This window comes from Peromyscus maniculatus, chromosome 9, assembly GCF_049852395.1.
Source record: "Peromyscus maniculatus bairdii isolate BWxNUB_F1_BW_parent chromosome 9, HU_Pman_BW_mat_3.1, whole genome shotgun sequence".
Lineage (NCBI taxonomy): Eukaryota > Metazoa > Chordata > Mammalia > Rodentia > Cricetidae > Peromyscus > Peromyscus maniculatus.
The window spans coordinates 53,789,058-53,805,634 of NC_134860.1; the positions used below are offsets into that span (position 1 = coordinate 53,789,058).

At 45.5% G+C, this 16,577-nt stretch overlaps 1 protein-coding gene and 1 pseudogene across 2 annotated transcripts; both read right to left on the reverse strand.

Annotated features, from left to right (window-relative positions):
• Positions 1–370: 370 nt before the first annotated feature.
• Positions 371–3,436, reverse strand: LOC121826436 (granzyme B-like). Its single transcript, XM_076545055.1, has 5 exons — positions 3,241–3,436; positions 2,169–2,316; positions 1,618–1,753; positions 1,212–1,472; positions 371–620 (listed from the first exon to the last, which is right to left on the reverse strand). The coding sequence occupies exons 1-5, from the start codon at positions 3,422–3,424 to the stop codon at positions 477–479; spliced, it is 873 nt and encodes a 290-aa protein (XP_076401170.1). The 5' UTR covers positions 3,425–3,436; the 3' UTR covers positions 371–476.
• Positions 3,437–12,499: 9,063 nt separating this feature from the next.
• LOC102925023 (granzyme E-like) lies at positions 12,500–15,550 on the reverse strand (annotated as a pseudogene). Its single transcript, XR_013042421.1, has 5 exons — positions 15,374–15,550; positions 14,172–14,321; positions 13,598–13,733; positions 13,140–13,400; positions 12,500–12,750 (listed from the first exon to the last, which is right to left on the reverse strand). The product of XR_013042421.1 is annotated as a granzyme E-like (transcript).
• Between the last annotated feature and the right edge of the window lie 1,027 nt (positions 15,551–16,577).

The window sequence follows — 16,577 nt, forward strand, 5'->3', positions numbered from 1 at the left end:
TGAAAGGCCATCTCGGCTTGGAAAGTTCAGTGGTCACCATCCTATGGGTCCTGCATGTCCAGTCGATACAACATTTTGTCACATAGTCCAGGCAAGAACAGTTTCTTGCCCAAATGGCTATTTTTGCCAAAAGAAGATAAATTCCATGTGAAGTGTCTTCAGTGCCCATCATCTTCCTTGAAGTGATTGGTGCTTCCAGGAGCAGACATGTCTTATTGGCCAGAAAAGTCTAAGTTTTAAAACATTTTAAATGCCATATTCTGTAGGTTTTAAGTGTTTGGAGATCACCTATCTAATTGAAATATATCTATGTGTGCCACTGGCCTGCCTAGCACAGAGTTGATCCCTGTGATAGGAAACCAAACTCCAATTGATAAAAGAGAACTTTATTGAGTTGTGGCTTCTGTTCCCGGACAATCCTGGACTCAGCTGTAGGGAAGATGCTGAGTCAGAGAGGGGTCTGGTTTGCTCTGGAGTTAGCTGCGTTTCATCATTTGCTTTATCCAGGATAAGAAATTTGACACTCTGGTGAAGACACTTGGTGCTGAACCATCCCCATGTCCATAGGCGACGATGCCGGCAAACACTTTGTTACAGAGGAGAGGCCCTCCAGAATCCCCCTGTGAATGGAGAGGGGGCACAGGGGACTGAGCTGTTGTTCACCCTGGTCCCAAACTCCCTCTCAGTGAAGTGTGGCTTGTGTGCTCTGCTTGTGGGAGATCAGAGGGCAGGCCTGGGTGTCCCAGGGCTTCCTGCTCTGACTAGGTACAGGGTTACTGCTTCACCTCCCTCCTGAGCCCAGCCTCTGCCCTTTCTCCAGGTCTGTGATCCACTCTCTATGAAGGTGTGTGGGACCCTCATCTCCAGGCCATTTTTTAAGAACATGGGGACAGGTGAGTGGGCCTGATGTGAACATGGAGGACCAGAACACTGACAAAAGTGAGTGGGTGTCTGCTCTGTGGAGACACCTGCTTGTATTAATGACACAGACAGGGACACATCTTTCTAAAGCCTGAGCCTGGATCTCAGGAGGACTGTGCAAATCCTGCTTTATACCAGCTGCCTTCACTGAGGTTCCTTGTCAGCTCAGGAGGCCCTAGTTAGTTATTGGTTACTGCTGTTCTCAAGGATTCCCCTTGATGTTGGGTCTCTAGATTCCAGATAGCTTTACCCATCCCACAGATCCCAGAGAGTATGAAAATCCTACTTACCATGAAGGAAGCTCGCTTGATCTTTGGGTCCCCCACACATATCTGATTGGCTTTGTGGTAAAAACGTGGATAGTGGGACACACACTCCTGATCCTTCTGTACTGTCAGCTCCACCTCTTGTAGTATGTTTGATAATTCATCCCCCAGGCCTATCCTTCCCCATCCAGCCACAGAGCACACCTCCTCTGGCTTCACACGGACCCGGCGCCTGGGCAGGTTGAGGGGCCTCACAGCTTTAGTCCTCTTGGCCTTCTTCTCCAGCTGTTGGGGAAGAGGCAGGAGAGACCAGCTCAGCCAGGAGCCTGCTGGCCTGGGACACCTTGAAAGCCAGGATGGCAGGGAGGGAAGGGATGGGATGAGAATGGGAAGGGTGATCCCTCACCAAGATGAGAGTAGCAGGTCTCACCTTTAAGAGCATGATGTCATTGAGTTTTTTCTGTTTATTATAGCCAGGATGTGGGATGATTCTTGCCACAGGGATGATCTGCTGGGTCTTCTCCTGTTCTTTGATGTTGTGGGCCCCCAAGGTGACAATTATTTTGCTGCACAGAGAGCAGAGTGTAGATAAGAGATGTGGAATCAGAGAGGATCCAGCCCAGGAGGTGTGAAGGGCAGGGTGTGCTGGCCATGGTGGAACCCTAGCTGAGAAAAACTGAAGGGACAAGAATGACTGTGCCTTCTGCTTCTTAACCATAAAAATGATAGAATTCTGGAGCACCAGTACCTGCACCACACTGCCCAGAGTCCTTGTGCTAGGAAAGCACATTGTATTGTTTGGTTTGTGTCAATGCTAATTCTGATCTACATGTGCTCGATTCCTTAGCCGTTACTCTGGTCCCAGCCTGGTTCTCACTCATGAGACTTGCTGGGCCCTCTCTCCTCCCAAGCTCCTTAGGAAAAAGACACGGCCTCCAAGGAATGTTCCCAGGAGGGTATGGACTCTTTCTTGCTCCTTACCTCCCGTTACAGTGAGCAGCAGTCAGCACAAAATCCTCTCGTATGAGGCAGCCACCACACCTTCGAGTAACATCTCCATCAGTGATCTTAAGACAAGCCATGTAGGGTCGAGAGTGGGGCCTGGCCTCATGTCCCCCGATGATCTCTCCTGAAGAAAAAGCCAACCTTTCTGTGTGTACCTGCTAGTCCAATGGAGGAGCTTTGTGTAATGACTCCAGACTTGCTAGGCGTTAGGTAGCCAGGGAGGCCTGGAGTAAGGAGCAGGCTGAGATGAGATCCCTCAAGATCTCCCGTTCAAAAAGGAGAGGAATGTATGTCTTGGTCTAGCAATCTTTCTTCCACAAAGTTGGAGGCATGCCTAAGTCTCTGGGCAAGGAAATGCTAAGGACTCATCATGTCTGTCCCCAGACTTTTGTTCTCAGAGACTTTCTAACTGACTCCACCCCCCCCACCCCTACCCCCATCCCCCGCCTCTGCACCTCTCCTCCCATGAGTCCTGAGATGCCGGGACAGTGCTGCTTTCTAAGGCCCAAGGCTTCAGTTTACAATTTGTGACATCCTATTTATACTAGTTGCCCAGTAAAGGTCCCTGGCTTCATGAGTGATGACCCCCCATTCATTCCTAGATGCAGCTGCTGGCATTCTAGAAAGCAGAGAAATTAGGGCTTGCCCAGTGGTTCATCCTTGAACATTGGAACCACAGGAAGCCTGGAAAGCAGAGTTGCAGGAAAGGACCTAGTGGCTTGTGATCAGCAAAAGCATTTATTCTGAGGACAGCATTTCTACCTATTCTGGGATCCAGGTTTCTTGGACGAGTACTTGGTGAGGGGGTGGCCGTATCATCATAGATGCAGAAGCCAGGCCCATTCTGCCTGCTCCAGGAGAACATAGTGTTCTCTGCTTTGCAGGTTTCCTACCTTTACCATGGCCTTCTAGGAAAACCCACTTTCCAGATGACAAGTATGGCTCAGGAAGGGGCTGGCACTCGTTGGCTCTTCCTGAGAAAGGCCTCTGCCCTCCCACCTCTGGTGACAGAAGGGTTAGGCCACTAAGGGAAGTGTTGTTCACTCACCTGCCTTTGTCCTGGGGGGCAGAGAGAAGGCCAGCAGGAGCAGGAGGAGCTTCATCTTCTCTGGAAGGCCGAGTAGGTCCCAGCACCTGGGGCTTTGTCCTTGCTCTCTTGTAACCTCTAGGAGATGAAGGAGGTGGACTGAGCTCGGCGACCTTGTGCCCCCTCTCTTTTTATGATGCTTCATCACAGAAGGCTTTCTGTGAAAGTTCCCACCCCTGCTGCCTCTGCCTGGTGACGTCTTCTGAGTGCTTGTGTGAGAATCATGAAGTAACCACAGTAGAACCCACAGCTAATGACTCAGAGAGCCACCAGTTACAGTCCATAGCCGGAACACAAGGCTACAGGGTGGGGTTTGAGGGGTATGATATCAGAGTCCCAGAAACCCACGTTCCCAGTGGTGGAAGATCAGTGATCTCAAGGCCACAGTGCTCAGTCCAAAAGGACAGATGTGCAATGAAGCTCATCTGTTGTACTAGAACCAAGTGTGAGCTGACCACCTAGTGGTGGGTAACCAGGGGCAACCATGACTAGAGTACAGTTTGGGGAGGGCAATGGTAGAGTGATGGACAAGGCAGTAACAGACAGGCCTTGCAAACACTATTCAACCTATTTAGCAGCAGAGCTTCAAAAGGTCCATGTGACAAAGACCTTTCTTATGAAACACCTACATGTGACATTTATTGACATGAAATAAGAGATTGCTGCAGGCTGAGAGCTGAACCCCTGACTGACCAAAGCCTGAGTCATTCCTGCTTCTTCAGAAAAGCTGACACTTGTCCCATGCAAACCTGTGAGCTAAGGTTGGGAAAGGTCTAGTTTCCTGAAGGACAGTCAGGTCAGGTCACTAAATTACTGATATAGTCCAACATAAGAAAGCAAGCCAGGCTGCTAAACTCAACAATTTCTCTCTCTCTCTCTCTCTCTCTCTCTCTCTCTCTCTCTCTCTCTCTCTCTCTCTCTCTCTCTCTCTCTCTCTCTCTGTGTGTGTGTGTTGTACCAGGATGCAGTGTTCATTGAGGACAGAAAAGGGTATTGGATTCCCTGGAGCTGGAGTTAGAGGCAGTTGTGAGTCACATTATATGGGACCTGGGAAATGAATTCAAGTCCTCTGCAGGGAAGTAAGCATTCTTAACTGCGGAGCCATGATTCCAGCATGGACTTCACTGATTTCTCCCCCTTTTGCTGTTGAATATCATTAGTGAAGCCTCCATCTTAGTTATGGTCCTTTTCAGTGTTAAAATTTTGACATGTTTATAAATAGTTTCTACCTTTTCATATGTTGTTACTGGTTCCCTTTAGTTTCTTCTTAAAGTTTCCCTCAGCTCTGAATACTTATAAGAAATTAAGAGCCGGGCGGTAGTGGCACACGCCTTTAATCCCAGCACTCGGGAGGCAGAGCCAGGCGGATCTCTGTGAGTTCGAGGACAGCCTGGTCTCCAAAGCGAGATCCAGGAAAGGCGCAAAGCTACACAGAGAAACCCTGTCTCAAAAAACAAAAAAAAAAAAAAAAAAAAGAAAGAAATAAATTAAAAGCCTTTGTGAACGTCTAAGAGCCCTTAAAATATTTCATGTCTATCGTCTCCTATGTGATGGTCCATTCCTTACTCTTTCTTTTTCTCCTTTGTAGTTTTGTGTTGAAAACGGAAGATATGGATATTGCCCACCAGGGCCACTTTCATCTTCAAAGGGGTCTGTTTCTACAAATTGGAAGGTGGAATCACATCTTAACCTTCTAGAGTGTCAAACTGTGCTCCTCATCTCTCTCCGGGTCTCCTGTGTGACCCTTCTGACCACATCTTCTTAGGATGTGGGAAATAGTTGGGTTTGAGGTAGGTCAGACATATGCTGCAGAGTCACTTACCAGAAGCCTGGGTTTATAGATGCAACGTGTGGCTTTCTCTTTATCGTTGCAACTCATGCCTAATAATTCTTGTGTCACATCATCTATCATTCAGTCTCGGTGTGACCGCTCAGTTGTAAGGAATTCTGGTTTTTTAGTTTATCTGTGTCTGACCGAATAACAAACAAAAGACCCATGAATACACACATAGTAGGGAAACTGGGCCAGGTCTCCTCTATGAGAAACTCCACACTGCAGGGAACATCTCTAGAAACCCGTGTGCATAGCACAGTGACATTGCTTTCCTTGCCACCGATGACACATGGGAATTAGTGACAACATTGTTCTGACTACATTTCTATTTGTGAGTCACTTATCAGAACCCCCAATATGTCCAGAAACTCTGGACACCTTTAATGTTTTCTTGTTTTAAGTTTCTAAGTCAGGAAGGTTGAGGATCAGTTGGTAGGCCATGTTCAATCTACCAAAGCACTGCCTAGTTCCTAAGGGCTCAAAGAAGTCTTACACTTAATCTCCCTTTGGTATCACAAACTAATGCTTTGATTCTTTAGCTGGGAGTATAATAAGAATCTGCACAAGCTACTCAATAACTCTTGAGGACATGTTGGGGGCAGGACATAATGGGCTTAGTGTTAGTGCATGTCTTTAGCTTAGCTCCTTCCTATCTAGAAATGCCAGCTTTGATCTAGACTTCACAGGAGGAAGAAGGATGGACATTTTAATTTTCCCCATTGAGGTCATATGAGTTAAGAAGGGCATAAAGAAGCCTTCTGCTAAGAAGATGCTCTTCCTGGTGTGTGCTGGGTGTCTCAGAAAAGGGTCTGGAATGTTACAATTCGAAGATGTCTTGTGTACAGAAAATATGAGTTGGGGCTCAACACATAACAGATATCTGAAACAAATTGTGCGTGATTGAATGTGTGTGTGTGTGTGTGTGTGTGTGTGTGTGTGTGTGTGAGAGAGAGAGAGAGAGAGAGAGAGAGAGAGAGAGAGAGAGAGAGAGAGAGAGGTTGTATATTTTGGTGAGGGTGCATTCACTTACAACTAGGACTAGACATTACTAGCAATGTCCCAGATTGGCATCAAGTCTTCTAGAGAATGATTGCTGGTCATGTCTTGCTAGAATTTCCAGGATACAGTGGGGCCTTGTAGCAATGAAGTGTCTCACTCCATAGCTTGGGTTCCAGGGGTCACTGTGGGCTTGCAAACCAACCATCTCAATTGGTTGAGAAACACTTAAAAAAGAATATTCAACATCCTTAGCCATCAGGGAAATGCAAACCAAAACTGCTTTGAGATTCCATCTTATGACTGTCAGAATGGCTAAGATCAATAACACAGGTGACAGCTCAGGCTGGCTGGGATGTGCAGCAAGGGGTACCCTTCTCCATTGCTGATGGGTGTGCAAACTTGTACAGTCACTATGGAAATCAATATGGCAGTTCCTCAGAAAATTGGGAATTGATCTACCTGAAGACCAAACTATACCACTCCTGGTGGTATATAGACACAGGAAGCTCTATCCTACCATAAGGACACTTGCTCAACTATGTTCATAGTAGCTTTTTTAAAATAATAGCCAGAAACTGGAAACAACCTAGATATCCCTCAACAGAATAATAGATAAAGAAGATGTGTTACATTGCACAATGGAGTATTACTCAGCTGTTAAATAACAAGACATCATGAAATTTGTATGAAAATGGATGAAACTAGAAAAAAAATATCCTGAGTGAAGTAACCCAGACCCAGAAAGACAAACATGATATGTACTCATTTATAAGTAGATATTGGCTGTTAAGTAAAAGATAATCATGCTACAATCCACAGACCTAGAGAGGCTAATCAACAAGGAGGGTTTAGGCAGGCCATTTGGATCTCCCTGTGAAAGGGAGATAGTGTTGTGGAATATTTAACAATGTAAAGATGTGTGGCATTTGTTTATGCTGTAGAATATTACTTTAATTGTGTAAAGGTGTGTTACGTTTGTTTCTGCTGCATTTGTTTAAGGATGTAAGGATGTGTTGCTGTTGCACCTTGCCTGCCTAAGGCACTTGATTGGTCTAATAAAGAGATGAATGGCCAGTAGCCAAGCAGGAGAGGGCAAGGCAGGGCTGGTGGGCAGAGAGAATAAATAGGAGGAATCTTGAGAGGAAAGAACAGGAGAAGGAGGAGAGAAGGAGGAGAGAACTAGGAGAAAGACAAGGACATGCCCAGGGCCAGAAGCAGGCACCTGCCAGACAGACAGACATAGAGACAGCAGGATAAGTAGGACATACAGAAAGAAAATGTAAAAAGCACCAAGGCAAAAGGTAGATAAAGAGAAACAGGTTAATTTATGTTAAAAGAGCCAGCCAGAAATGAGCCTAAGCTAAGCTGAGCATTCAAAACTAATAAGAAGTCTCCATGTCTTGATTTGGGAGCTGGGTAGTAGACCCAAAAGAAAAAGGCTGCTGCAAGATAGAATAGAGTTTGGGGATGGACTGGGGTCGGGTGTGTATGGGAACTAGAGGGATCAATCAGGTGTGGGGTTTGGAGGGAGTGGAGACCTGGGGAGATGATTAGGATTTGGGGGTGTTGTGGAAACCTACTCTGGTAGAAACTCCCTGGAATCTATGAGGGTGACCTTAGAGAAGATGCCTTGGGGAATACAGTGCCTGAACTGTTCATCTTCTGTAGCCAGTCAAGGCTTCCACTCATGGGACTGGGACCCCAACTCAGCCACAAAACATTCAATCTACAATTTGTGCTGCCTGTGCTGGAGGGTTGGTGGAGCAGAACAGGTGGCCAGATATGACTGGTCCACTTGAGGCCCATGCCTGTCACTGCCTGGATGGCCAAGAACCAGAGGCTGGATGGCCCAGAGACCTAGGGTAGAACCAATCATGAATTGCAAAAAAAAGTCAGTGAAATGAATCCTAATGATATTCTGCTATGCACATAGATTGGTGCCTAGTCCATTCATCATCAGAGAGGCCCCTCCAGTGGCTGATATGAAAAGATGCAGAAACCCACACCCAAACATAAGGCAGAGTTCAAGGAACCCTGCAGAAATGGGGTGAAAGGATATAGGAGTCAGAGGGTTGAAGGACACTAGAAGAACATGGTTGTCTTAGATAGGGTTTCTATTGCTGTGAAGAGACACCATGACCATGGCTACTCTTCTAAAGAAAACATTAAATTGACTTGGCTCGCTTACAGTTTCAGAGGTTCAGTCCATTATCATCATGACCAGGAACATAGGGGCATGCAGACAGATGAGGTGCTGGAGCTGAGACTGTTGTATCTTCAAGGCATTAGGAAGTTGACTGACTTACTGGACAGTATCCTGAGTATAGGATACTTCAAACCCACCCCACATTGACACTTGACTTCAACAAGTCCAAACCCATTTCAACAAGGTCATGCCTTCTAATAGTGCCACTCTCTATGATTGTGTGGCCCAGTTACATTCAAACTACCACAATTGATAATAGAACCAACAAAGCAGGCCTCATAGTGGCTCAAAGAGACTGAAGAGACAAAAAAGGAGCCAGCATGGGTTTACACTAGATCCTCCCCATACATACTGTGGTGTTTATCTTGGGGTTTTTGTGGGACTTCTAATACTGGATTATCTCTGACTCGTTTGCCTGCTCTTGGGACCCTTTTCCTCCTTCTGGGTTGCCTCCTCCAGCCTTTATATGAGGGTTTGTGCCTAGTCTTTTTGTACCTTGTTAAGCCACATTAGGTTGATCTCCCTGGGGTACCTGCTCTTTTCTGAAGTGAAGTAGATAAGAAGAGGATCTGGGGGAGCCAGGAGGTGGGGCAGACTGGGATGAGTGGATGGAGAGGAAAATTTAGCCAGATGTAAGATATGTGAGAAGTATGTAAAAAAGTACAATTCACTAGTGGTGCTGTTCTAGGGACTTAAATGGGGTCACATGGGTCACAATGAAATGTCTGACACTTCAGGCGGAGTGGCCAGTGTGGGGAGAGCTTTTTTCAGCTGAGGACTCAGAGGCTCTCAAAGAGAAGATTCTGGGAATTGGTGAGGTGAGACGTGGTAGTGGTTTGTTTGTTTGTCTCTCTGAACTTTCAGTATTTACACCACTGTCTGGATCAAGGTTTTTTATTTTTAGACCTTTAGAAATTTGAACAACAGGCTAGGTCTGTGGTTTGAATGTGAAGCAAGCTACAGCCACTCTGCTTGCGTTTCTCCTGCCCACCTCTTTCATGAGGGCTCCTCATGAGGTACAATGAAGACCATAGCACTGGAAGGTTTCCAACTTTTTCCAATTCCATACACTGCTTTTCTGAACCAAAGAAGATTATGCCCACTATAAGAATATAGAGAATTGAATAATTTTTAAAACATTCCTTTTTTGTGAATTCCAAATATAGATCCATTTGTGCCACACTGACCTGTCTAGTGAAACGAGAGAATGAGGGTGAAGAAGGAGTCTACTGTGTACCTGATAGAAATCAGGATCTACAAATGTTGGTTGTTGATGTCAAAAAGATACTTCCAGCCTAGCATCCCTTGGATCCCTCTGGTTCATAAACTGCTATAACTCATGTTGCCAGCAGGGGGAAGCAGAGTTTCCAAGCTGAGCCTGGGCTGTTGAGTGACTGGAGGTCATAGCTGGGCCTCTCCTTGGAAGACTTGGGTTGGAACAGGGCTCAGCCTGTCCTAGGTGGGAAGGGTGAGCATCAGGTGACTGGAAGGCTAAGTCTAACTGGACTAAGAGGTAGAGGAGATTCCAAGGGTTTGGAACCTATAAATGAATAAAAGGCTGGTTTAAATCAGGACTGAGGAGGTGGGGCTGGAACAGAATCTACTGGTGGCTTGAGGAAGTCATGTGAAAAAAACACTGGAAGGACAGGAAGGGGGACAGAAGTTGCCTGAGATCTGTGCTGGGTGGGGAAATGGCAGCCAGGTTAGCCTGTGGCCACCAGAGGGATGTCTCAGCCTTCCAGACTGCAGACAGTTCAGGTGGTGAGAGCTATCTGACTGGCTAGAGAGACAGGAGGTCCTAGAAACGGGAAACTGAATGCCAAGGCTTTCTAAATTCCCAGAGTCCAATCTCCCTTCACCCCAATGCCTTATTAATTCTCTGGCAAATTGGAGGACTCGATGAAGGTGGTTTAGAAATGGTAGGGCTTTTTCTGGTCCTGAGGAGGTTCTTTTGTGGAGGGCTAAGTATGAAAAGGAATGACTGAGTGTAGACTCCTGATTGTGTTGTAAGAAAACCAACCTTAGAAAAATATAAAAAGCATGCTGTATAAAAAGATCCAGTTGAAAAATAATATATATGCTATAATTCCACTTAATGAAATTCTAGAAATCACCAAAATAACTTGTAATAAGCAGGAGTACAACACTAGTTATTCTAGGTTGTGGGTAAATGGGAAGAGTACTCTCTTAAAACTTAGATTTTTCAGTCTGAAGCCTAGGCTTTAAGTTCACCTGGACACAGTTGTCTGGATTTTGAAACTAAGAAAATGTAGTAGTGAATAATTCAGTCGTGCTTGTGATGATATAATAACAGCATCTAAGTCCAGCAAAATGATACCGTGTTGTTATCATATCCTGTCATGTGTCATTAGTTTTACTCATCTCCTAAACTTGGTTAAAACTTCTTACTGATCCTTTTTTTTTTTTTTTTTTTTTTTTTTTTTTTTTTTTTGAGACAGGGTTTCTCTGCGTAGTTTTGCGCCTTTCCTGGAGCTCACTTGGTAGCCCAGGCTGGCCTCGAACTCACAGAGATCCGCCTGCCTCTGCCTCCCGAGTGCTGGGATTAAAGGCGTGCGCCACCACCGCCCGGCTTACTGATCCTTTTTTAACATCAGACTTCAATACATTCTTTCAATAAATTTACATTCATCTCAAGTTGCTTAGAGTAAGCTTCAGTTGCCTTAAGAAAGAGACCTTGAACAAAATGGATCTCTAGATGCTGAATAATGGAAAAATTTCATATTATTTATAAGAAAAATATCAGGGAACTCAGTAGGAGCATACTCTTATGTTCAATATACCTAATGATACCAATTTTCAATACTTGATGCTGTGCATGTTTTTAAGATTTTCATATTTATTACTAAATAAAAAATGTATGGATACATTAAAAATGGTTTATTTACCTATTGATGGACTTGTTTCCAGACATTTTCTTTACACAATATCTAGCTATGGATAAATAGTTTTGTGTCAAATGTGGATAAAACTGCTTTAAATATCCATATGCAAACATTTATGTGGACACATGTCTTCAATTTTCTATGATGAAGAACTGACAATATAACTGTTAGATAGTCCGCCATTAATAAGCTTGGAGGTAATGGAGTATGTATTCAACCTCATAATAAGGTTTGGATTCCATCTTTGGTGTCCCTGGTAACATAATAATTTTGGTGAAATGAAGAGGATGATAAATGATCACCCCTACCCTTGGAATTTCAAATGCATGGTTACTCATCAGTAACTTCTTTTACAAATGGCTTGGTGGTTGATAATACTCTGTGATAAAGATAGCAAGAGTTCCACTTGCCCAGGCAATGAGATTCCTGTAAAAAGAAAATCCTGTTTGGGAGTGGTTCAAATACTAACACAAGATACATAATGTTTTTGATTAGCAAATTTAGTTGGCTTGTAGTGATATTTTATTGCAGTTTTGTTTTGCATTGATTATGTAATAATGCTGATAATTTTCATTTGCTTTTGGTCCATTTGTATATATATTTCTGGTATGTGCTTAGTCTGCCTGTACAATAGAGTCACAATATTTCCTGTGCTGTATGCTTTTGACATCGTGATTTTGACATACTTGCCATTGAAGTACTCCATTTTCTAAATCTTAGCAGAGTTGTAGCATTTTATGGTTGATCATTAAAGGTCCTAAAAAGTTAAAAAAAAAAAAAACCAACCTTGAAGAGCTGGGTATTAAATTATGCATGTAGTTGGATATCCCTTAAGAAGCATATGGAGCAGATCTCTGTGAGTTAAGGCCAGGGAGTGCTACACACTAAAATCCAGGCAAGCCAGAGCTATATAGTGAGATCCTGTCTCAAAAATAAAAACTGCTCTCTCTGTATTCTCTCTGTACTTTCCTGCTGTGTGGTCTCTCTGTCTCTCTGTCTTTGTTTCTCTGTCTCTCTGTGTCTCTCTCTCCTTCTCCTAATAAAGCTCTAAAAAGGTAAAAAAAAAATCTAAAAATAACAAAATAAATAAAAACAAACAACCCACTAACCCCACCATGTATGGGGTGGTGAATATGTGGAATTTTCTAGCCTGAAGTTCCAGGTGGGGAAGGTGCTGGGGAAGAAGGAGGAGGAAAAGCCCAGAACTGACAGGCGAGGCTGCCTGGACCACCAAGTTTCACACGAGAGACGCTCAAACAATAAAGGACTTCAGCTGTATTCATCGAGGAGATCAATTTATTATGAGTTTTCCCCTTTGCTGCCCACTCCATGTGGTTCTGGCCTGTGCCCAGACAACCTGGTAGGAACAGCTGGTTTTAGCACCTGTTAGAAGGCTTCATGCTTCTTCGTATCCACAGCAGGAAGGACACAACCTTAGTGAAGATTCCTGGAGCGATGCTCTTGGCTTTTCCATAGGCTAAAACTCCATAAGCTCTGTTGTCACACACGAGGGGTCCCCCAGAGTCACCCTGTGGGCAGGGAAAGGAAGAACTGAGCCTGGTTCCCTTGGCTCTGCTGTCTGTACCTCCTCCTGGAAAGGTTAACTGTTAGATCGGGTCCAGGACAGGTTTTCAAACTCCCTCAGGATCAGGGTTCCAGGGAGACCCAACTTTTCCTTCTAGCTCAGTCCAAGGCTCTCCTTGAAGTCCTCAGGGAGACTCTGGGAAAATTTATGGTGCTTTGGGATGGTGGATGTTTCCCAACTTCCACTCTTGCTAACCCACGGAGGGACTCAAAGCTGAACTCTTGGGATGTCTCTGCTCTTATTTGGGACTTCAGGGTTTGGCCATTCTCACTCCCAGGTCTCCCCCAGGTTCCTCTCTCCCTGCATTTTGCCTGTTAAATGCTTGATCCTCACCTTGAAAGCAGCCTGTATTTGCTTTGGGTCTTCAGCACAAATCTGTTTGGTCTTGATGTAGTAGTGGAAGAGGTGTTTGCATTTCTGGTCATCCTGTATGGTCAATTCTGCCTCTTGGAGGAGATCCGTTCCTTTAGTGGCATGGAGAGACTTTCTCCCCCAGCCAGCCAGGTGGCACACATACCCTGGCTTCAACTGGGCATTGGCCCTGGACAGCTTGAGTGGCCTCACAGCTTTTGTTCTAATGGCTTTCCTCTGCAGCTGATAGGGAAGAGTCAGGAGAGACCAGCTCAGCCAGGAGCCTGCTGACCTGGGACACTTTGACAACCAGGATGGCAGGGAGGGAAGGAGCAGGATGAGAGCAGAAGGAGAGGGGCAAGCCTTGCATTAAGGAGAGGCACCAGGGGTGGGTGAGGTGTGGGTGGAGGTGTTTGGATGGGGGGGGTGGCAGGTCTCACCTTCAAGAGCATGATGTCATTGGACCAGTTCTCAGCATTATAGTCTGGGTGTGGAATGGCTTTTGCCACAGGGATGATCTGCTGGGTCTCCTCCTGTGCCTTGATGTTGTGGGCCCCAAGAATGACTCTCATTGAGCTGTAGAGAGCAGAGTGGAGATGAGAGATGTGGAGGGAGAGAGGACACAGTCCAGGAGGTGTAAGAGGCAGGGAGGGGCTCTAGCTGAGGGGACTTGAGGAGACAGGAGGCCTCAGGGTTTGACCTGCTGCTCTGCTTCTCAAGAACATAGAGTCCTGGAGGCTCCCTCTGGCTTCTAGGAAATACTCCAAAGTTTGCACAGACTCTCAACACGTCCTTTCAACCTCAGCCACTGCTTTAGTCTGGGCAGTGGAGCTACTTTCAACTCAAATGTGCTGCTGGCTCTGACCTCTCACCCTTTGACCTCAGTGTCCCTGTTTTCAGACTTCCATTTTCACAGTCCTGCCCTCTAGTTTGCCCCAACAGGAGCATCCACAAGTAGAGGATGCAAACACCTGTTGGGGTCTCAGAATGCTCGGGCTAGCTGCTTCTCCTCACCTTCCCAGGCAGTGAGCAGCGGTCAGCACGAAGTTGTCTCATACCAGGAAGCCTCCGCAGCGTTTCCTATTCCCATTGGCATCCACATACTTAATAAATGTCATGTATGGGCGGGAGTTGGGCTTGACCTCATGTCCCCGATGATCTCCTCTGAAAGAAAAAACTAGAATATGGGGTGTCTGGGAGCAGCAGTTGAGATCAGGAGGGAAGATCTAAGGAGAAGGTGAAGGCTGTGGGATCTGCAGTTCCCCCAGGCCTGTGGTAGACAGAATTCCTTACACATAGAATAATCTTTGTGGAATCTTTAGCCTCAGAGCCCTGTTCTGAGAAGGGGTGGGTGACACTTTTCCTCCATCCCCTGCTTTACAAATACACGGATGGACCAGCTCTATCTTCATGATGACAGAGGTCAAGAGGATCCTGGGAGTCTCACTGTTATTTTTTCTGTGTTAGTGAGTCTCCGTGACACCTCTAATGTCTTATTTGTGACAGTTTGTTACTTATACCCCCAAACTCTATAGAGAGGAAGTTTCTAAAATTCTCCTATTCTGGTGCCCAACACATCTTGTGTTCTCAGTAAATGCTTTGGTTGCATGGATAATGACTTCCACTTGAAGGGCTGGTGGTTCAGAGCTCATGGGATTCAGGGCCTTGGGGACATTGGAATAGTGTGATGGCAAAGATGGGAACAGCTGGGGACCTGCAGGAAGAAGTGGAGAGGCCACCAAAACTGGACAGCAAAGCTAGTGGAACGTGGAATGCAGGCATCTTGTCACCCAGGTCCTTTTTCTTCAGCAGGCTGAAGGCATAGGTTACTAAATGATGCTAATGTTCTTGAGCCAGTGTCCTTTACACCATTGCAGGCTGGTCATTAAACCTGTCCTTGCCCTGGGCTCTAGTAAAGTTAATGATGTACTTCTTAATATCTTTTCATTCTCTGCTGCTTTTCTTTTAGGAATTATCATCTCTCCAGGTGATGAAGAAGAGCAGGCAAAAGCTAGTGCCCTCTAAGTCTTCTGAGGACACCTCCCTTCTTCAGACCTTGTTAAACATCTAGCCAGTGATAGATTTCCAGGTCTGGATGTGGTATGGGACCTGAGGTTCAGACATCTCCTGGTTCAGTGCAGGACATTTCCTAACTAAGCTGAGCAAAGAATCTGGGAGGTATTATGGGATGTCACCTCTGGGACAGGGATGTTCACTCACCTCCACAAGCTCCAAGCATCAGAAGAAGGGTCAGGAGAATCAGCACTGGTGGCATCTTCCCAGGATGATGCTCAGGTTGGAGGAGTGCAGAGTAGACACAGTCCTTGAAGGGATGAAGGAGGTCAGTGCTCAGTGACCTCACAGACATTGTACAATAGTGCACCTCTGCGCTGATTGGCTTCAGTAATTAAGAAAGTTTTCTGGTTTGGGTCAAAATGACACTGTCACCACATTGACCCCCTATGAGCTAAGTGGAAATGAAGACCAAGAAAAGAGGGTGTTTAGGCTGTGGCTGAGGAGGGCCTGAGACCCAGTGAAGTCCAGTGTGACTGCCCTGAGCAAAAAGTGTGTCTTTTCTTACATTTTACATCTTTTTTTTTGGGGGGGGGTTGGTTTTTTCGAGACAGGGTTTCTCTGTTTAGCTTTGTGCCTTTCCTGGAGCTCACTTGGTAGCCCAGGCTGGCCTCGAACTCACAGAGATCCACCTGGCTCTGCCTCCCAAGTGCTGGGATTAAAGGCGTGTGCCACCAACGCCCGGCAACATTTTACATCTTTTTCCATTCTCACAGGATCTCTTTTGTTGAGCCCTGCCCCTGGTTCCTTGAGGAGCTGTTGCCTTGCTTGCTGACCTTGATTAGATGTCCTCCCTATGCTAATTCCCTGCTGGTGTCCTTCCTCCTAAAACAGCTTACTTGAGGTTCCTTGCTTGTGTATCCTTCTTTTGGTGTAAACAGCTAGGATGCAAGTGTGTAAAACATCTGTTGTGAACTACGGCCATCTGGGGTTCTCCCATTGTGCTGTAAACCTGTATTTAAGGCCTCTGCCCTCCTTCAATAAAGGGCATTTTGGCATTCTACTGAGAGGAATGACCCGCTGTTTTGTCTCTGTTTTTAATCCTCAGCCCCTCGATCAGACATGGTGAACTGGTGGTAGCATGGGCGCTATACTCTTTAATTTCTTTGGTCTTTTTTTCTTTCTTAAAAAAAATAATGCTGACACCCACATTACCAGAACACAATTCTATCAGTACAAATACACAGACAAAGTTATACAGTATTTATTTAGAGTTGATACTGTGCCATATTTGACCAGGAGAATTTCTGTACATCATCTTATTAACTTCTAGGACTTCTGATCATACTGTGGAACCCTCTGTTGAATAGTCTGGTGAATTAATCTTAACTAACTCTGACTCTCCTA